Below are 21,342 nucleotides of genomic sequence, written 5' to 3'. Positions count from 1 at the left end.
AGAGCACGGAGCAGAAACTTTTAGTGGCAGTTTTCTCCGTCCACTGCCCCCTCCCAGCACTTTCCCAAAGGCTGCAGCAGGACAGACTCCCACCCCCTCCTTGGCCATCCCACCTATCCTGGACACGCAAGGCCCCCAGACCCACAAGGCAGCCTCAGGGGAGGCCGGGGCCTGGGGGTCCCATCCCACGGGGTTGGGGTCTGTGGGAGGGGCCGAGGGCTGGCAGGCAGCTGGAGAGGCGGCTGTGGTGGGGGCTGCTGTGTGTGAGGTGACACAGGACCCACTGCGAGGACAGCTGGTGTGAGGGGGCAGACAGGGCTGGCTGGAGGGTGGGCGTGAGGGTGCGAGAGGGACACGCTGGTACCCCAAGACCCTCCCCCAAGACACAAGCCATGGTGAGAGCCCAGCAAATGCTTTATTGCCACAGACAGCACTTCCCTCAGCCCCTGGCAGCAGAGATGGAGGCTGCCTCACCGTGTCCCGTACCAGATCGGGCCATACAGACAAGGTCCTTGGTGCTGGGAGCCAGCCCCGGCACCAGTGTGTGGCGAGGAGAGAGCTGGACAGCCCAGCCTGTGGGACAGTGACGCTTCCTCAGTGCTGATGCCCTGGGCCGTGCTCCAAGACCCCCACCCCAAATACCGCCCAGCTGGTGCTCTGCAAACGGCCTGGGGGCGTTGCTGGCTCCCCAGCAAAGGTGGAGGGTGCTCAGCAAGCAGGAACAGGCAGGGGAGGAGCGGAGGGGCCCTGATGCCAAATTCTCCTGAGATGGCAGAAATACCTCTCTGTTGCCCAAGGGCCCCATGGCCTCGTCCCCTGCACAGAGCCCAGTGACAGCCCACTCACCTCCAGGCCACGTCCCCACCGCCAGTACCTGCCCTGCTCAAGGCGCCGCGCTGCTGCGGCTCCCTCAGACCGATGCTGCGTGGGATGGGGGTTCAGCCTGTCCCGTGGCACTGTCCCCCCGTGCCCGCACCCACCGCAGCCTGCTCAGAGGAGGCGTCCCAGGAGCTGAGCGCTGGGAGAGCTGCTCCAGGCCACCGGCAGGGCGACGAAGCCCAGCTTGCCATAGAAGCTCAGTTGCTGCTGGTCAGCGGCACTGACTTGGCAAAACACTCCCCGTGACCCTGGAAGGGACGCGAGGGGTCAGGCCCCCGGCATCGGGAACCCAGCGCTGGAGCTGGGGGCCAGTGGCTGGGGCACCCTCCACAAGGACATCGGCCCCTCTCTGCCCTCTGGCACCGGGTCCACGTGTCCCCAGGGGCGGGAGGGGCATGGTGGGTGCCTGGGAGCTGGGGCCAGGCTGTGTTCCAGAGGGGACGGGAGCCCCGCTGAGGGGTGGGGTGCAGGTGAGGCCGCTCCCAGCTCTGGGGTGGGCAGGGGAGCCGTCGGGACAGGGCTGTGCAGGATCAAGGGGCCCTCAGTCCTCCCCAGCGGGAGGAGGCCGTGCTCACCGTTGGCCCTGAGTGCGCTCAGCAGGCAGATGGCCAGGCTGCGGCTGGCCCCCACGTCCAGCACACGGGGGGCTGTGCCCAGCTGCACCAGGGAGGGGAAGCGCTGCAGCACAGGCAGCGGCACCGCCGGCAGCTCTGCGTGGAAGAAGAGCAGCGCTTCCTCCAGGGCATCCTGCCAGAGACAAACACAAGTGAGGGAACCCCCTCCAGCCCCCCTCTACTGGCTCCCCTCTGCTCCAGGTGCCCCCTCACCTGTCCCAGAGCTGGGGCACCTGTGCCCAGGTCTCGGGGGTACTTGTGCCGTAGGGCTGGCAGCCAGCTGCTGTCTCGCTGCTGCAGGAAGCCTTCAGCGCAGAGTGCTCCAGCTGCGTAGCCACACGGACCCTCCTCATCCTCCAGCACAAACGTGTACTCGGGGCTCAGGCTCAGGAAGCTGCCCAGCAGCCTGCCAGCCAGAGCAGGAGTGCTGCTGAGCCCAGCCTGCCCCCGGGAAAGCGCAGACCAGCCAACCTCCTCCACCCTGCCCCAGCAGGTCGGCACCCCAGCACCCACTGGACCATCCCTTGGAGACCCCACTCAGCAGAAGCGCTCAGCCAAGGGGAGCCACCGCAGCCCCCTGCAGCCGGGCTGGACACTGGGTCCATCCTCAGCTGGACATGAGCACAGGAACCTGTCGGGATGCAGGCAGAGCTGGTCCCCGCAGGGGTGCGAGGCGAAGGCACAGCCTCACGCCACGGCCCCGCACCACCCAGCACGTGGCCAGGCCTGGCACAGCCTGGCAAGAGGGAGCCCAGAGGGACCACATCTCACCTGTCCCCGAGGAGATCAGGGTGGGCTGCGAGGATCTCTGCGACTTCGGGGCCACAGTCCAAACTCTCCCGGCACATTCGGTAAAGCTCTCCCTGGAAGACCCAGATCTACCTCAGCCCGGGCTCTGCCTGCCCTGCCCCATCCCTGCCCTATCCCTGCCCCATCCCTCCCCCACTGCTGCCCCTCGGCTGTCTGCTGCCCCCGCCACAGCCCCAGCCAGAGCACCAGCAGCCGCCCGAGGGACCATGACCGGGGCTGCGGCCCCTAGCGTGTCCTGGCCAGGGGCAGGGGTGAAGGGATGGAGTGCTTCGGCCATCCAAGGACGCTGGCATCTGCCCCAAGTGATGCACCGTGCACCACCTTCTGCTGGCCTCTGAGGCTCATTACCACCGCACAGCAACACTTCAACATGAGAAACTGCCGTTCCAGTCAGGCATCCCAGAGCCGCAGCTGCTGAAGAAACACGGCTCGCCCCAGGAGGGAGCATGCTCAGAGCAGCCAGAGCAGCCGCGAGACCAATACTGAAACTCAAGTCTCCACTGAGCATGTGCAAAGTGGGACATCTCAAAATTTCCCATCTTGGTCAGATTGGAGTTTGCTGCTGCTCCCAGGACCAGCACAACGAAGATCCCAATAAGCTGCTCAGAGGAGAGGCTGCCCCGAGGGCTGAACAACGAGGGCGAGACAACACCTGGGAGCACCGTTCCCAGAACGGGCTGGGAGCGCTCAGCGGGATCTTTCTCCCCAAGTTCCACAGGACACAGACATTCAGCTTGTTAAAGTTTGGCCTGATCAGATGAAATCTGACAACAGGCCATTGAAAACAAGCTCTTGCAATGGGAATTGCTGGCAGCTGCAGCCTATTATAATCTGCTCTTGTGCTTCATCTCCTCCTCTGCTCGTGGCAGGCGCTGCAGCTGTGCATCGCCGGGGCTGGATTTAGTGGGGCTGTGCAGGTGTGCCCATGACGGCTGGATCTGCAGCGTGAGCACGTCCTTTAGCTAGGGGAGGCAGCAGGGTGAGGGAGCAGGGTGTTTGCTGCAGACTGTCTGGTACATGGGGAACCCAGGGCTCTGCTGGATTCGGCAGCATTTAACTTGTGTCCACCCACCTCCCGATTCTCCCTTTCCCTCCCCATCTCATCGAACCGCTGGATGTCAGAGTGGGGGCTGGCACAAGCAGGTCACAGCTGACAGAGGCTGCTGCCTCTCCAGCGGGGAATCACCCTGTAAACTGGATGAGTGTTTGAAGAAGGGACCGACTGGGAGATGAGCGGTGCCCAGAGCCACAGGTCACCATCCAGACTTGTCCTGTCTGGATCTTTCCTGGCATCTGCTCGTGGCCACCACTGGAGATCAGCACCGGGGGTGCTCTGGAGAACGCCCTGGCAACCAGGCCACCCTGAGCCTGTGCCAGTTTATCTGTGGCTGTGCCCACTGCTCACTTCTGGGCCAGGCCCCCCCGCTGCTGGCTGCCAGGAGGGGCTCTGCCCGGGTGCTCCTCGCTGGGAGGCGAGTGATGGTCCCTGCCATGGCCGCTGGCCACCGTGCCTGCTCTCCAGCCCGGGGGGCTGACACGCTGCTGGGCACAGCCCCGGTGACCCGACCCAGCCTCCTCTAAGCGGGGCCCGGACCCCAGCGGCCCCCTCCCACCTGCATCACCCTGCACTGCCAGCTCAGTCTGGGGGTCGGCAGCAGGCGAGCGCGTATGGTGCCAGCGCACGTACAGCACAGGCCGTGCAACGGTGAGCTCTGGCCCGAGCCGTGCAGGCCACCCTTGGGGCCAGGCCTCCCACCTTGTCCAGGGGCAGCAGCGGGCGCAGGAGGTACAGCTGGCTGGACGGGAAGAGCGGAGGTGGGTGGTAGAAAAGGTCACAGCTGTTCCCCACGGGCAGCAGCGCCTGGAACAGACACAGTCCGTCAGGGAGACGGCTGTCCCAGCTCCAAACCTCATCCTGGAGGCAGCAGGAGGAGGGTCCCTCTGAGGCATCCTAAACCCCAGGAGCCGCAGCCCAGGCGCAGAAGCCCAGGGCAGCTCAGCCTTCCCAAGCCTGCAGCAACCCAGTGGCAGGGCCAGGAGCAGCTGCTGGGATCCCAGCTTCCCGACGGCTCCTTCGCCCCCACGGACACAGGCATGCTCTCACCTGCAGCTCTCCAAAGAGGCCCCCACGACGTGCCCAGGGCTCAGCGTCCCCCCGCAGCGGGATCGGGGCAGTGATGCTCTGGCACCCTGGAGGCAGCAGGAGACAGACACACGCAAGGTGAACAAAAACCTGCTGGGGCAGGGGAACATCAGCAACATCACACAGCCACATCGCAATCCACACTGGTCACAGACAGCCCCGAGGATCTGCCACACAGCCCAGGCACGGGACCTGGCAGCCGCTCTCCTGTGGAAGTGGTTCAAGGCACACGGCCCCATCTCACACTGAGCTTAGAGACCCTCCCAGGCTGCCATCGGTGACAGCTCTTGGTTTGTAAGAGGTCACAAGGGTCACAGAGCAACCAGGAGCCCTGAACCAGAGGAACAGGGGCTTCCAAAGTGATGCACAGGCATTCAAAATCCAACCTCACCTCTGTCACCCGGGGCATTACAGCTCCCAAGGGCCCACGGATCCCTTTTACCAGAAAGGCTAAGGGGTCCTTAGATTAAAAGGGCTGAGGAACCATGTCCTAGAAATAGCCATTCCTTCTAGACTGAGAGATGGGGAAGAGCTGCTGTGGTGACTGCCCTGTCCCCAGCAGCAGTGCCCCATCCTGCCTCGGCATGTCAGGGCACAGAGCGGTGCCGGCCTTCCCGTGGCCCTTCCGGCTCCGCTCGGCTGGCCGTGTGCAGGGAAGGGCAGCCTGATGGCGAGTGCTGGCTGCTGGGCTGGAGGGGAGGGAGGGCAGCAGCCAGGGCCCACCACCTGGGCGTGTCAGCTGGGGCAGCACTGGTACTTACAGCCAAAGCAGCTTCCCCAGGTGCCCTTGGGGTCAGGGTCGCAGAGCAGATGGCCATCTGCAGAGAAGGCGAGCTGGTGAGCACAGGACACAGGCCAGCGGCAGGGAAGGCATCAAGGGGAGGTGCACTTGACCCTGGGACCCCCTGCCAGAGGTCTGGGGTCCCTGACACCTTCACCTCTTAAGGGGGGGACAAGCTTCAGATGCCCTGGGTGTGCTGCAGTGCCCGGGGACCCGGCACTTCAACACGGCTGGATCTGGCCAGGGTGTGAGTATGCGCTACAGGGCCACAGGGGCTGGCTTGGGGCTGGCATCAGCCACGTACCCAGCCACAGGACGAGGGCGCCGGCAGCCAGCAGCATGTTGCGGATGTCCCAGAGGTAGGGATGGAGGTCGTAGAGCAATGCCCGTCCGGCGCTGCTGACGAAGCGGCTGTGCAGGCGGCACGTCTGAGCGCAGAGCAGCTGGAAGGATCGGGCTCGGCCGCGCCACCGCATGCCCTGTGAACGGACCCAACGTCAGCGCAGCTGTGACAGCCGTCGTCCCGCGGCAGCGCCCAGACCAGCCTTACCTCGCAGGCATCGGCTGCCGGGGCTGGGACCCCCACGCTGAGGCTGTTTGCCCAGAGCCACCGAAAGTGCTCCAGGAGACGCTGCGCCAGTGGCCCATGATGGTAGGGCAGGTAGAAGAGCTCCACCAGCATCCGCACCTCCCCCAGAGTCAGCGGTGCCATGGGGCTGGACGTGTCCTCCTCTGGAGTCACAGGTGCTGTGGAGCTGGACGTGGCCTCCTTGAGTGTCAGCAGTGCCACAGGGACAGACCCAGCCTCCTCCAGGGTCAGCAGTGCTGTGGAGCTGGTCCTGGCCTCCTTGGGGGTCAGTGGTACCGTGGGGCCAGATACAGCCTCCTCCAGGGTCAGCAGGGCCATGGGGCTGGACCCAGCCTCCTCTGGGGTCACTGGTGCTGTGGGGCCAGGGCTGGTGCCAGCCCTGTTGGCGAGCGGTGCCGTGGGGCCAGGAATGGCACCAGCCCCGTTGGTGAGCAGTGCCGTGGGGCCAGGGCTGGCGCCAGCCCCATCGGCGAGCGGTGCCGTGGGGCCAGGGCTGGTGCCAGCCCCATCAGTGAGTGGTGCCATGGGGCCAGGGCTGGTGCCAGCCCTGTCGGTGAGTGGTGCCGTGGGGCCAGGGCTGGTGCCAGCCCCCGGCCCTGGGGGTGTCTGGGGCATGTCAGCTCTGCTGGCCTCAGGCTGGGTACCTCTGGGGGGCTGGCAGGGGCTGCCACCCCCCGCCCTGGCATCACCGGTGGGCAGGGAGAGGTTCTGGCTGGTGTTGGCCCCATTGCTGCAGCACATGGTGGGACGTGGGCTGGGGAGGGTCTCGGTAGCCTCTGGTGTTCCTGCAGACTGAGCACTCCCAGCCGTGCCGGGCAGAGCACAGGAAGGCTCACAGCTCCCTCTGCTCCCCGTGGTGAGCTGGTCCCCATCCCCCACAGGGCTTTGCTGGCCATCAGCAGGGGACCCGCTCCCACTGCCCTTCTCGGGCTCCGAGGTCACCTTCCTCCTTCCCTCCCCTGCTGCCATGCCGCAGGGCTCAGGGCCGTGCTGGTCTGTCCCACTGGGAACAGAGTCATGGGGTTGGGGGTTGGTCATGACTCCCTGTCCTCCCGCTGTGCCGGGCTGCAGCCTTGTTCCGCCCTTGAGGCTGGCACTGGGGTGTCCCGGGGTCCTTCCTCCTGGCAGAAAGGAGCAAGGGGGCAGCCCCTGCGGCACCCGCACAGACACTGCTGCCAGCGGGGCAGGATGGCCCTGGGGGCAGCCATGCCGGGAAGCTCCATCTGCCGAGGTGGCAGGGACCAGGACCACGAGCTTTGCATCGCTCTGTGCTCTGGAATTCGGGCCTCCGTGGCTGGTGAGGCCACAGCCTTTGCAGAGGCAAATACTGTGAAACACCAAGCTTGCACCTGGCTGAATCCCCTTTTCCAGAGCCGTATCACGGCCCAGTCTCCCACGCTGCCAGCTGAGGAGACCCGCTCTGGGATGCGGCCAGGGCAGGAGCACCCACAGGCAGCGTGGCACAACGGACACCCACCCCTGCCCATGACACACACAGACCCTGCCGCCGCAGATGCAGACGTGCAGGGCATGGGGCTCCCTCACCCCACCAAGCTCCCCGCAGAGCTGGTCCGGCGCTCCGGCGGGGCTGAGGGATGCTGCACGGTGCGAGCCCATCACCTACCTTGCTCCAAGGCCTGCCGGTTTATCTCAGCCACCCAGTCATGCAGCGCCAGCTCCAAGGCCTCCTGGGGGCTGTAGCTCCCCTCCTGCGGGCCTTGGCTGTCCCCCAGGGCTGCCGTGGTCTCCATCCCTGAGGAACTGGAGCTCATCAGCCCAGGCAGCCCCGCTCTGCTTGACGGAACTACCCTGTGCCACACTGAGGGCAGGCAGCCCCCCCGCAGGGAGATGCCCCCAGCACGGATCCCGTGCCCTGGGATGCTGGGGAGTGCCCAGCCAGGCGGGACACCTCACCCAGGCTGCCATGCAGGCTGCAAAGACGGGCAGCGATGGGCAGGCCCTGCCCTGGGCGCACAAGCTCACTGCCGGCGCTGGAGCCCCAAGCACAGAGCTGCCTGGGGCGCGGGGGCCAGGTACCTGCGAGATCAGGGTGGGCACCACTCCCCAGCTCACTCCGGAACCAGCTGCCCAGTGTGTGTATGGGGATGAAGTTGGCCTGGAGCTCGCAGTTGGGGTTGAGGAGCAGCCCACGGAGCCTGGGCACGAGGCCGGGGGCACGTCCCATGTAGGGGCCCAGGAAGACACGTCTGCAGTCATAGTCGTTGGCGTACAGGTTGTCCCAGATGACGGGTGGACGTCGCAGGACACCCTCCACCTCCTCCAGCAGCGCGGCTGAGAGCTCCTGTGACACCACCTTCGGGCCTGTAGTGTCACGGCACAGACACATGTGGAGCACACGGGCGGCGCAGCCCATCATGCACACTCACAGCAGGGATGTGCCCACCTCCGGGCGCCGCGCAGACGTGGGGGTCAAGCCACCCCACCCTGGACAGGGAGCACACCCAGACCCACAGCCCGACACGCCGCCGGCCTGGCCGGGGCTGCGCCCCACGGTGCCGAAGGGCACCTCAGCAGGGCCACGCACTGGCACCTCTCCTGAGACGGAGACAGGCTGCGGTGTCTGCAGATGGTGGCTCTCACTGAGAAGCCGCATGGGGCTGCACGCCCCAGCCAGACAGGCGCTCACCTGTCCAGATGATGCCGATCCCTGGGAGCAGCTCCTGGCCGATGGTCAACAAGTAGCAGGACTGTCTGGGGCAGGGAGAGCAGAGAGAGCTGCAGTACTCTGGGGAGAGAGCACAGAGCATCCCCTGAGGGGCAGAGGGACCTGGAGAGGAGAGGCTGCCGAGGATGGAGGGACAGGGGCTGGGGCGATGCGCGGTGCAGGGAACACAGCATGCGCGGCTGCTGAAGTGCCGGCCCGTCTACAGCCTGATCCTGTCCCAGTCCTGAGCTCTCCAGGGCTCCTGCAGGAGCACAATGGGGCTGGGGAGAGCCGTGAAGGCTGTCAGGGCAGGCAGCTCTCAGCAGACATGCGCTGGATGGAGAGGACACCCTGGCCTGCTCTGGGGAGCCACGGCTGGGCAAGCACCGGGCTCCCGGGGAGGGGTGGCTGGGGCCACACGGCTGCAGGTGGTACCTGTAGGGCAGAAGAGGAAGACAGATGGTTGGCCCAGCTCCTGGTACACCTCGTTGGCCACAGAGGCCTGAGCCTGCGCCAGGGAGGGGAAGACATCTCTGTCCGCTTGGCACATGCAGGGGTCGATGTCGTCAAAGAGCAGCGCGAAGGAGTGGCACCCCATGGCAGCCACCTGCAGGCATGGGCACAGGCTGCTAGCACCCCTGGGCAGCAGAGAGAAAGGAGGCAGCGAGCCCTGGACGAGCCCCTGATGCCTGGGCCCCGTGAGGACAGTAGAGCCCTGGGGCACCCAGACAGACGGGGCGGGCAGGGCAGCCCTCACCGCGTCCCCCTCGCCGTGTCCCCCTCGCTATGTCCCCCTCACCATGTCCCCCTTGCCATGTCCCCCTTGCCGTGTCCCCCTCGCCACGTCCCCCTCATGGTGTCCCCCTCGCCGCGTCCCCCTCGCCATGTCCCCCTCGCCACATCCCCCTTGCCGCATCCCCCTCGTTGTGTTCCCCTCGCCATGTCCCCCTTGCCACATCCCCCACACCTTCCCAGCGGATGCCGTGGCCACAGCACACCTCAGTCCAAGCCCTGGGCACAGCCACAGGCCAAGAGCCCTTTCAAACCAGAGTCGGTGCTGCAGTGGCCCGGAGCCCACTCCTACTGTGCGGCTGCCGGGCAGCCCCACTCGCTGCCCACCACGTCCCGTTGCCCCATTCCACACCCCCACATCACCCCATGGCACTGGGAGCCCCCAGCAGGAGCGGAGGCGGCCGAGCCTCGGGAGCAGCCCGGGGAGATGGTCCCTGCCCCAGGGCTGGCTGGGGGTGGCTGGAGAGGTGGCTGGGCATGGCTCAGTGCTCCCCATCCTTCCTGGGACCGGGAGCTCAGCACCCACCTGCACCAGCCCCCAGTGCTGCCCAGCAAGCTCTGGGGCTTGACTGGTCCCTCTCCTGCCCCCAGTGCTGCCCACTGGCAGCCAGGCATCCGCGGAGCCCTCAGCTCCCTGTCCCTGTGACTGGGACAGCATCTCTGACACGGGGCACCCCCGGATGTGCAGCGGCAGGAGGGGTTTAGAGCCCCACAGCAGCCTGCGGGGTGGGCAGGAGGGTGAGCCTCGCCTGGGAGCAGTGGGATGAAGGAATGGCCCACGGTACCTGCCTGAGTTTTTGCTGCAGCAGGAGCCGATCCCCGGCACTTGAAAACACCATGTCCTGGCCAGCAGAAATGGCGAAAACAAACTCCACACCCTGCTCTTGGGCAGCTTCGATGAGAGACTGCATGCGGGCTGGGGACGAAGCAGAGGCGGTGCTGTGAGCACTGGGAGACAAGGGGTGAAGGGAGACAAGGGATGGAGGGAGACAAGGGATGGAGGGAGAGGGAACCACAGCGGCCCCAAAGGAAGGAGCCGAGGGCATCGGGACACATGAGAGAGCATCTGGAGGGGAGAGGCCCAGGAGAGACAGTTTCCAGTCCCTTGGGACACAGAGGACTCCCCGCAGGGTCTGTGGGTGCTGACATTCAAGCATACGGCCAGAGACCCATGTGGGGAGCTCCTCATTCTGGGCAGGCTCCTAGGCAATGCCATGTGATGGGCAGGGTCTGGGGAATCTCCTTGTACTGGCAGGCTCTGGGGGTGTCCCTGCAGCAGGCAGGGCCTGCGGGACCCCCCGCAATGGGCAGGCTCCTGGCAGAAGGAGCGGTAACAGCCAGCCTGACACCGGCCGAGATGCAGACCATGCTCCACCCCTGCAGACCCGGGGCCCCCGCAGCCCACCCGCGCTGGGGCCCAGCAGAGCCGCTACCTGCCTCATGCTCTGTGTAGGGCTCTCGCCAGAGCAGCCGGTGCTTCAGCTCATCCTTGGGTGCGTACATGTAGCAGTTCAGCCCCCGGTGCTTCAGCCTGTGCAGCAAGGACAAGGGGTCACCCGAGATTCCAGATGGGCTCTTTGCAAAGAGGCATCTGGGCAGGGGCCAGCCCACACCTCCAAGAGCTCCTCGGCTCTCGGCACCTGCTCCTTCCCCAGAGCTGCTCCGTGTCCCACAGGCTTCCAGCCCCTGCTCTCACAGAGCCCCCAGGTGCAGAGCCGCAGCTCTGCCCTGCGTACTGACAGCCGCACGGAGATGTAAACCTCACCCTGTGGCCCTGAGCAGGCTGTGGGTTTACTGCTGGGATGTGTGTGTGCCACATGTCGCCATGGTCCGACCAAAGGAAGTCAGGCAAAAACGCCAGCAGGCCTGCATGGATGAACAAGGAGCTCCTGGACAAGCTCAAACACAAAGAGGAAGCCTACAGAGGGTGGAAGCAAGGACAGAAAGCCTGGAAAGAATACAGAGAAACTGTCTGAGCAGCCAGGGATCAGGTTAGGAAGGCCAAAGCCCTGATAGAATTAAATCTGACCAGGGATGTCAAGGGCTACAAGAAAAGCTTCTATAGGTACATCAGTGATAAAGGAAGACTAGGGAAAATGTGGGCCCCCTCTGGAAGGAAACAGGAGACCTGGTTATCTGGGATGTGGAGAAGGCTGAGGTACTTGACTTTTTTGCCTCAGTCTTCACCAGAGTGCTCCAGCCACACCACCCAAACCACAGAAGGCAAAGGCGGAGACTGAGAGAATGAAGAGCCACCCACTGCAGGAGAGGATCAGGTCTGAGACCACCTCAGGAACCTGAAGGTGCACAAGTCCACGGGACTTGATGAGATGCATCTGCAGGTCCTGAAGGAACGGGTGGATGAAGTGGCCGAGCCACTGTCCATCGTATTTGAGAAGTCATGGCAGTCCAGTGAAGTTCCCACTGACTAGAAAAAGGGAAACATAACCCCCATTTTTAAAAAGTGAAATAAAGAGAACTTGGGGAGCTACAGGCCAGTCAGTCTCACCTCTGTGCCTGGCAAGATCATGGAGCGGATCCTCCTGGAAACTGCTGGGGCACATGGAAAGTAAGGTGATTGGTGACAGCCAACACGGCTTCACTAAGGGCAAATTGTGCTGGACAGATTTGGTGGACTTGTGCAAAGCATCTGACACTGTCCCACACGACATCCTTGTCTCTACATTGGAGGCGTGGAATTGGTGGATGGAGCACTTGGTGGATCAGGAATTGGCTGGACGGTCGCACTCAAGGAGCTGTGGTCAGCAGCTCGATGTCCAAGGGGAGAGCAGTGACGAGCGGCGTCCTCAGGGTCGGGGTTGGGACCGGTGCTGTGTAACGTCTTTGTTGGGGACATGGGCAGTGGGATCGAGGCACTCTCAGCAGTCTGCCGACAACACCGAGCTGTGTGGTGCGGGGACACGCTGAGGGAAGGGATGTGCCATCCAGAGGGGCCTGGGCAGGCTGCAGAGGGGGGATGGGCAAACCTCATGGAGTTCAACAAGGCCAAGGGCAAGGTCCTGCCCGTGGGTCGGGGCAATCCCCAGCACAAACACAGGCTGGGCAGAGAACGGCAGGAGGTTGGACCCAAACCATTCTGTGATTCTGTTCTAGGACACAGCTCTGTGGCAGCTGCTGTGCCCACCCTGCCAGCGAGACTCGCAGAGCAGCTCCCGAGCACCCCGGTTAACGCGGGGCTCAGCACTGCTGGCACCCCGTTATCTAACAGGGTCACACTGACGCTGATCCACAGATGTTAGGAGGCCCGTCAGAGGAACTCTTTGGGACTGCAAGATTTTTGCCAAGCCCTGCAGGTGGAAAGCCCCAGAGTGCTGCAAAGCAGTGAGTGCTGGAGCAGAGCTCTGGCAGGGTGGGCAGCAGAGCCGGGCAGGCGTGAACCTGCGGCAGGGTGCTGCGCCTGCGCAGTTTGCAGGTGGCAAAGACCAAGTGGAGAATAAAAGAGCAAATGCAGCACTCGAGTGATTTGAAATGGCTGTTAAACTGGGCTTCAGCAAGCAGTATACATCTTAAGACGGCCAAGCGTAAAGTCCTACCTAGGTAAAAGAATTCAGAAGCTATGGTGTCTGAAGAGCAACAACTTAATGAGCAATTAGTTGAACATGAGTGCCCTCTGCCATGCCACTGGTAACTCAGCATAAGGGAGAGCCCCAGATTAATCTCTGCAGAGTGTCAGGCAGGACTAGGAAGATCCGGCGGCCTCTGTGCTAGCTGCAGATGCTGCCAGAGCAGCGGCCACAGTGTGGGAAGGATTCTGATGAATTAGAGTGAGTCTGTCCTGGAGCCACACACGCAGACACAGGCAGAAAGCCTGTGAGCAACAGTCTTGGAGCCCAGTCTGCTCATCTCCCCAGTGGAAAGCCTCAGCCCGCCAGCGCTCCGGAGGAGAGAAAAGCCACACCCGGCAGTCAGGGACATGGCAGGGTCCAGGGGTGACTCACATGGACATGCATTCAGGCGAGACGGGAGAGGAAAGGTCTCCAGCTCTCCAGATGCTCCATGCAGCCGGAGCTGAAGGGAAGCAGGTACGAGAGGGATCAGGGCCTGCCTGCCTGCACCATGAGATCAGAGTGCACTGTCATAAGGCTCTTTCTGGCCTCCAAAAGTACAAATTCCTTCCAGAATCTCCCCAGCAATCCAAGACCCACTGGAAATTATCAGGACTGAGCAGACACCTCCCTAGACAGCTCTTTTGGCACTCCTGTATGAGAGCCATCTGATATATTAATTTATTTTTATTTATCCTCCTTAGTAGATGATGTTTTACATTTTCCCACGATGAACAGGCTGGGAAGCACTTCATGTACCACATGATACAAGTGCCTCATCTTGTTTCTTTCCACAGAAGAAAAACACCAATGAACATACTGCTCACGTGTGCGAACACGTGAACATACATCTCAGCCCAGTACCAGGCAAGGCCGTCGCTAGACCTTCTCATTCCCAATATACTTTAAAACACCACATCTTGCTTTACTTCTTGCATGTTTTCCCCAGATTTTCCAAGCTACATTTTTCTGTATCAGCATTTCTGGTCCTTGCACTATGGTCCCCACTTGCGCTGGCACTGCCCACACTGTCACCCAAGCACTCTCACAGCACGACCAGCACGTTTCCCACACAGTGCATGACTGCCGGTGCCACCACCAGCACAGTCACCAGCACACGGCCCTGTCGCCTCTGGACCCTGCCCACACTGTCACCAGCACACAGCCCTGCTGTGCCCCGCACACCCTCCTCCCCAGCGCGCTGCCCGCGCCATCCCCAGGGCAGGGCCCGCTGACCAGGCACTGCCCAGGCTGTGACCACTGTGCTGCCCGTGGCAGATGCTCCATGGGAGACCCCCCAGGGCCCCAGTTCGTTAGTGGCAGGTCGTGCCAGCGCAGCTCAGCCTGCTGATGGCCAGCACACGGGCGCCAGCTGTGAGGAGACGGCTTTTTCTCTCCTGCAGATCAAGTCCCATCCCAAGGTGATTCTAACAACCAGACAGGGACAGATCCTGCCCACATCCTTCTGTCACAGGGACACAAGGACCACCTCCACACCAGGCAGGGATGGCAGCCTCAGGATCAGAGAATCATAGAATCATCATCACAGGATGGTTTGGGTTGGAAGGGACCTTGAAGACCATCCAGTTGCACCCCCTGCCATGGGGGCACCTTCCCCTCCCGGCTGCCATCGCTGCTCCCATGGCGTGGGCAGCAGAGGCCGACCCTGCCCCACTGAAAGCTCCCCGGGGGTCTGCACCCTCACTGGAGCACCCGTGCCAGCGGCATGGTGCCAGTGTGCAGGGCCTAGTGCCCACCCAGCCCCCTCCGGACCCCCTTCCCTTGGGGCACCCAGCCAAACACATCTGGCTGCAACTGGGCCGGGGCAGAGTCCCAGCACCATCTGCCGGCACGGGGCTGCAGAGCCCGCAGGCGTCTGTCCCAGCGTCCTCGGGCTGCCCGTCCATCCGTCCATCCTGGATCCGGGGCTGCGAGAGTGCTGGGACAGAGGGGGCTCTGAGGAGAAGCCCTGGGAGAAGCATGAGTCCCCTTCGCTGCCATCGCCCCGGCATCCCAAAGGCAGGCCAGCCCCAGGAGCCTCCCTCCGGCACGTTTTCCCTCACCACTCCTGCCTCCACAGCACTCTGGCTTCCACCTTGTCACTCTGCCACAGGCTAGTGCCTTCAGAGAGGAAAATTCAGGGTACTTGCCATTGAAAGAGAAGTTTCCTCTGTTCCATAGACCACGGCCTCCCATAGAAACCTGTAAAAAGGGGAAAAAAAAGCCAAAATGCCATTGTCAGTAACTGCCTTAAAAGAGTCTCTCCCTGTACTACCCCTAAGTGGCTGCTCTTAAGCCCAGAGATCCACCAGTTGTTCATCTATGGGTATGCAGATATCTGTTCTGCTGTCATCCTGCTGGCATCGGTATTCAAGCAAGTGGGTATGATGTCTGTGCTTCCGTCCTTCCCAGGAGGAGGCACCTGGGAAGAATTGCAGAAGGCAGCACTTAACCTGGGGAATTTGCACAGTAAAAGCCAAGCCTGGAGGAAACGACTGAGGGCTGGCTCGGTTATAAGGCACTCAAGCAGGATTTTGGGGTGCACCAAAGCACAGAGCTATTGTACATCCATCCTAGAGTTTTCCACCTGCAGATTTTCTTCTTTAGAGAGACGAGCTCTGTGTCTCTCTGCATCTTTCTGTGTCTGTGTAGTGTCAAGCTGTGTCAAGCAGAGCATCATCACTCCTGTATGAGCTATAAAACCTGCTTTCTCCATCTTTAGTCCCTGCACAACCCAAACTGCACTGACTCAGCTCTCCCCTACGCCCTGCAAACACACGCCTGATTGCAGCAGGCCAGGCCTTGGAGGCAGATCCCTGTCCCACCGCAAGCTGTTCAGATCAGGAACACGCAAACAACCCGCAGGGGTGCCCACAAGTGCTGGGACTGTGACTCCACAGACATTGCACAGACACCTTGTCTATTCCCCACTGGAAAACACCGTCCCCATAAGCTTGCAAAGGGAAAATCCAGAGGGAACGCGCACCAGGGAGCAACCTTACCCGCTGTCTGCTAACAAAGACACTCATCAGTGAGCACCAAGGCTGGCCGCAAGGACATTGCCCTTCCGGAAGGTTCACATCAACAAAACTGAACGCAGGAAATACAGATCTGGAGTCAGCAGATTCCCAAGTGTTTCCTAACATTTCCACTTCTGCTGCTTGCAGGCGTTAGGTGGTTGTTGGGCACCAGTGTCTGACACAAGCTGGAGGCTGCAGCACCACAGAGCGGACAGTCTGCCCCGTGCTCTGCCCCACAGGGAACCAGCCTGTGCCTGGGTGCGGTGAGCGGGGCACTGCCGGACATGCAGCACCTTTCATGGAAGGGCCCTTCCTATTTCTGCATGTAGGAAGACCTGGGAGGTGCAGAGCTGCCTGCAAAGCCAGCAAGAAAGAATACCCAGTGGAAAGTAAGCCAGTTCAGTCGGGGACAATGGGAGAGGAGGCAGGTAAATGGGTCTGGAGAGACGCAGACTTGACAGCTTCTTAAAGAGGAGGTTAATGAGAACCTGTAAGTGCTCCAGCACAGACTGAAATGGAGCAAGAGAAGAATCTTCAGTCACTTCAAGTCTCTGCAAGATCTGGCAGCTGCAGTGTGAAGTCTCACAGAAAATACATCACGTCTTGAACGGTGATGGCAATTAGCCATCGAGGCAGCTTCCTGGTTTCAGATGGGCAACTTTTAAATCAGTCCATGCACTCTGCAGTAGACAAGGCCAACAGGAGCAGACACTCAGGGAGGTGACTGCATTCACGGAACTGGGCAGCGCACAAGGACTCTGGTAGTCTGGGAGAAAGAACCAGCTCACAGCATCTGGCACGAGGCCAGCACCGCCCAGAAAAGCACCTGAGTGCACTGGAGCTGCCTGCCGGGGGGGTCGGTGCCCTGCTCCCTTTGGCAGAGGCCCACCCTGCAGCCCCCAACACCAACCCTGGGCAATGGCTGCGCCACAGCACACACCAAACCTTCTCTTCTTTGCAGATAGATCTTCTTTCCACCTGCTTGAACACCTACAGTTACTCCATCTATTTTGAAATAATATATATTCACCTTACTAGACATCCCCCACCACGCATGGGGCCAAATTTGTGGCCACTCAAGGATCCCAGCAAACATTTCACCCAAAGAAGGTATTTCCATGATAAACGTCTTTTCCATTTCCCAATCCATAGGAACTCCTGCTCAGCTCACAGCGAGGTCCCAGGCGTCCCTGTACAGCACCTGCCTACAAGTGCCTCCCTCACGCTTTGCTGTGGACTGACACTGCCTTGCAAGTATGACGCTCACCCCCTACACACGCCCCGCCAGCAGCAGCTCTGTTGAAAATGCCATCCCAGTGTATTCTGCCCAGTAGAGTGGCTTAAATTAAACCAGCAAAATCTGTTTGTACCCGTGGCTACGTCTTCAAAGGAGTGATGTTGGTGCTCTGCTCTTCAGAAGAAAGATGAGCACTGACGAGTGATGCTGTGCGTTTGTACCTCGGCTCTCCCATGGCCCAGATCACACCAGTAACCTCTCAACACCATTACTGGCCAAACTCTGGGCCATCTGGGATGTCCCTCAGCAATTTCTTCACAACCATTAGCAAAGTCCTGATGAACACATTGGGATCAAAGTCGCCAGGCCCCAGCTGGTCCCTCTCCGGTCCTGGGTGCAGGTCACCCAGAGGCCTCAGTCCGTCCGTGCTCTCGGGCTGCTGCTAGTGATGTCCCGGGTGTCAGGGGGGAGCAGGGGGCTCCGTGTAGGACACACCACCCGTGGCCTGCCCTGGCCCTGCTCCGCAGCACCCTGTTCCTGCCGGGGCCTGCGCTGCCAGGGTGAGGGACGCTTTCCCTCCTCCCTCTCTAGGGACAGGCCCCTCCCGGAGCGGCTCTGCTGGCAGCATCAGCGTCCTTCTCTTTCCCAGGTCAGCTTTCCTGTACCAGTGATTCTCGTCTGACTCACTTCTTTTTACTACCCAGCTTCCCCATTCCTGCACTTTCTATTTATTTTGTGATTATTTGCACGGTGCTTTTGCTTCCTCCCAGGCAAGGCAGCAGGCTCCAGCGGCGTGCTGCGCTGCCAGGAACAGCAGAGATGCTTTTGCCTGGTGGTGCCAGGCTTGGCCCAGCTCCAGGCGTGCCACGCTGCAGGAACGGGGAGGGGGGGGGAGGGGGGGGGGCAGAAGGACAGGGCCGAGCCATAGGAGCTGCCGGGAGAGCCCAGGCTCCCCCTGGCCAGACCCCGGCACCGCCCCGCACACCCCGGGGGTGCTGCCCCCGCGGCCAGGGCAGAGAGAAAACCGATGCAGGGCGCTAGGGGCTGAGCCGCGGGTCCCCACGCCCCGCTGTGGGGGGGTCCGGGGGTGCTGGGATGGCTGCGGGGTGCAGGGGAGCTCTGGGGATTCTGGTCCCGGACCCCTGGGCAGAGACCGGGTGCTGTGCAGGGCCCGGCTCCCGGAGGGTCCCGGCGGCCACTCCCGGGCCCTGTTCGCTCCGGGTGGACCGGGCCGGCCCCTGCAACGCCCGGACGGGGCCCCGGGGGAACCTACCTTCCACCACGCCGCAGAGGAAGCGCGGCCGCCCCGCCATGGCCGCGCAGGAGCGGCCCTGCCGGTGCTGGGGGGTGGAGGGGTGCGCGGGGGGAGGGATGGACAGACGGAAGGACAGAGGGATGGCGAAGGGACGGAGGGGTGTGCGGGGGGATGGGGGGTGGGATGAGGGGATGCGCCGGGGGATGGGGGGTGCGGGGGGATGCGCAGAGAGATGGAGGGTTGTAAGGAGGGACAGAAGGATGCGCGCAGGGACAGAGGGATAGGCGGTGGGACAGAGGGATGCGCAGAGGGATGCGCGCAGGGACAGAGGGATGGACGGAGGGATGCACGGAGAGATGGGGGGATAAAAGGAGGGACGGAGGGATGGGCGGAGGGATGGAGGGGTGCGCGGAGAGACTCGCGGAGGGACGGCTCCACCGCCTGCCCCCCCCCGCGCGGAGACGCGGCCGCCGCAGCGCAGGGGGCGGCCCCGGCGGGTGGGGCCGCGGCGGGCCGGGCCGGGGCGGGGCGGGCCGGGGCGGGGCGGGGGACCCCCCGCGTACCCCCGGGCAAAGTCGCCCCGCCGTGGGACCGGCGCTTCAGCCCTTCCTGGGGGACGCCCCGGGGGGCGCTGCCCGAGCCCCGCTGCTGCAGCGGGGCCGCGGCTGGGGGCCAGCCCTGAGCAGCCCCCCGGGCCGGAGCCCCCCCGGCGCCCGGGCCTCCGGGTGGGGCCGGCCCGGTGCAGCGCCGGGGCCCGAGCCGCAGCCCGGCGCTCCCGGCACCCCAGGTGCTCGGTGGCACCGGGGCCCAGGCTGGTGCCACTCCAGCCGCCAGCATCGTGTCCCCGACTCCCCCCCCCGCGGATGTTCTCGGGGTGGGGGCCGAGGGTTGTTATTTCTCCTGCCTTTGCAGCTTCCCGGGACCCAGCAGCCCAGGCCCCAGAGCTGCTCCTGGTGGTCCGGTGTCACTGTCCCCTTGTATTCGTCGCTGAGCTGGCACCGTCCTGTTGGCCCCTCGTGCCAGGTGAGGGGTGCAATGCCTCCCCAGCTCGCCAGCTCCATTAGAGCAGGATGGCTGCTGTGCCTTGCACGTGACTCACCTGCTCGCATACGCCGGGCTGCTATTTCCCTTTTGTCACACTGCTCTGAGCTGTTGACACATGTTTGGCTCGTGATCTGCTCCATCCCACAGGTTCTGGTTTGCGGAAGTGCCGCCACGTCATTAGTTCCCTCTCCCGCAGCTGCACAGTTGCTGTTACCTGCCTACACCCAGGACCCTGTGTTTGATGTCACTGAACTGCTCTGCTCTTTTTCTCACCACTTTCCCTGTTTGCCAGGCTCATTGCAAGGTGGACCTGGGTCCTCCAGCATCCCCAGCCAAATGGCATCATAACCCAGAGAACAAGCCCAGGACTTTGTTACTGTGCAGGTGTGAGGGATGGAGCCAGGCGAGAGCAGGGGTGCACTCCTCCCGCAGAGGCACTGCCGAGTGCCGTCCAGCAGCTCTCACCTCCCGCAGCCATTTCATCTAACCCACAGGCACAGGCTTCCACAGCAGAAGTGGGCATCAGAGGCTTAGAAAATCAGGATCTGTGGCATCTCCCTCTTCCTTTGCAGGTCAGTGTAGTGCTAGGAAGCCAAGTCATGGTGTCCAGGCCATCAAAGCTGCAGGGACCCCAAGAGGAACTGGCCAGCAGCAACCTGGCAGGGTCATCAGGCCATCAGAGCACACTGTGGGCTAGTGAGGTCTGCCTGAAGCTCGGCAGTGGGACATGGAGGAGCCTGTGCAAAGCAAGGAGAGCCCAGAGCACTTAAAGCCTCAGCCCCTGAACAGGAATCTCATACCCAGACTCACACATGGCAGTAAAAACTGTGTGCTGGGCGCAGCACAGGCAGCGATGCTGCAGGAAAGCCAGCTCGGCGCTACCAGGTTGGGTTATTCATGTGCAGGGAGCAACTGCTGGGGCTTGCTGGGAAAAGGCCACTCTCGTGCTTGCTCTGTGCCTCACAGCCTGCACCAGCACCTGCTGGGTTTTGCTCCTGGGGAACACTGGAGTTCAAGGCTCTTGGGGCAGACTGGAGTGGCCAGCCACGGCAGGGGCAGTGCTGGGAGCAGGCCAGTGCCCCCGGAGTGGCTGCAGTGCCCAGGGACACGGCACGGTCAGAGGTAGAGAGGTGCACGTGACACTACCCTGTCTGTGAGGACTGTCAGAGGAGGAGGCCAGGCAGGGCTGTGTGTACGCAGGTGTGTTTGCTGTGATTCTTCCCCTTCCCTGTTGTCTCTGGGAGCACCTGGCTATTTGTTCCAGGTTTTCTTGGACTTCAAAGTTGAGCTAAGTGGCCTCTAATTCTTCACTTCCTTATTTTTCCCCTATCAAAGATAGGCACTGTGCCACTCCTTTTTCCTGTTCTCTGAAGCACCATCCATCCTCTGCCAGTTCTCGGTATTACCCTCATTACCTGCAGCCCAGCCCATCTGCTGTTTTCCCTCACCCAGCATCAGCACACACCTCTGTCTCTCATGTTGGGGGTGTTAGCCGTGCCATCCAGCCATCAGGGCAGGCTGAGGGGCAGAAGCCATCGAGCACTTGAGTCCTGTCACTTTCTCCCGTCCCTCTCAGCCTCAGCAGGACAGTGAGCCACAGGGGCTGCTCAGCATCCTCCTTCTGTTTTGAAGGTTTTCTTGCAATCCTTCATGTTTCTTGCTAGTTACAGTTCGTCTCATACTTTGGCTTCCCTGACTTTTGTTGTTTTTTTCTGCTCCTCCTAGTTTTTCCCCCTAGTTTCTACTTTTATGCCCTTCCTTCTCAAGTTTCAGCTCATTACCTGACCTATGAGCCCCACCTTCCCCCAGTGCTGGGGTGGTTTCCGTTGTGCCCCATCGCTTCAATAAAGCCCTGCCAGATTTTCTGAATACATTTTGTTGGACCTGATCACCAGCTCCCTGAATTCCTTAAATTTTCTCTGAAAGTCGCTTTGAAGTCGCTCTCCA

At 62.3% G+C, this 21,342-nt stretch overlaps 1 protein-coding gene across 10 annotated transcripts; it reads right to left on the bottom strand.

The window, feature by feature from the left end:
* Positions 1-396: 396 nt before the first annotated feature.
* On the bottom strand, positions 397-20,301 carry LOC141942317 (protein O-GlcNAcase-like). 10 transcript variants are annotated; one of them, XM_074865278.1, is made up of 17 exons: positions 19,451-20,301; positions 14,990-15,041; positions 10,707-10,804; positions 10,059-10,189; positions 8,917-9,088; positions 8,464-8,562; positions 7,854-8,138; positions 7,441-7,569; positions 5,778-6,937; positions 5,532-5,706; positions 5,208-5,264; positions 4,408-4,493; positions 4,060-4,164; positions 2,265-2,356; positions 1,707-1,899; positions 1,455-1,626; positions 397-1,127 (listed from the first exon to the last, which is right to left on the bottom strand). In XM_074865278.1, the coding sequence occupies exons 1-17, from the start codon at positions 19,533-19,535 to the stop codon at positions 991-993; spliced, it is 3,228 nt and encodes a 1,075-aa protein (XP_074721379.1). In that variant the 5' UTR covers positions 19,536-20,301; the 3' UTR covers positions 397-990. The 10 variants fall into 10 exon arrangements, with proteins under 10 accessions (XP_074721379.1, XP_074721377.1, XP_074721378.1 ...); XM_074865276.1 differs by having other exon boundaries at positions 8,917-9,119; positions 10,711-10,804; XM_074865277.1 differs by having other exon boundaries at positions 5,778-6,934; positions 8,917-9,119; positions 10,711-10,804.
* Between the last annotated feature and the right edge of the window lie 1,041 nt (positions 20,302-21,342).

Source organism: Strix uralensis, chromosome 4, assembly GCF_047716275.1.
Source record: "Strix uralensis isolate ZFMK-TIS-50842 chromosome 4, bStrUra1, whole genome shotgun sequence".
Lineage (NCBI taxonomy): Eukaryota > Metazoa > Chordata > Aves > Strigiformes > Strigidae > Strix > Strix uralensis.
This window is presented reverse-complemented; position numbering and strand designations above follow the sequence as displayed.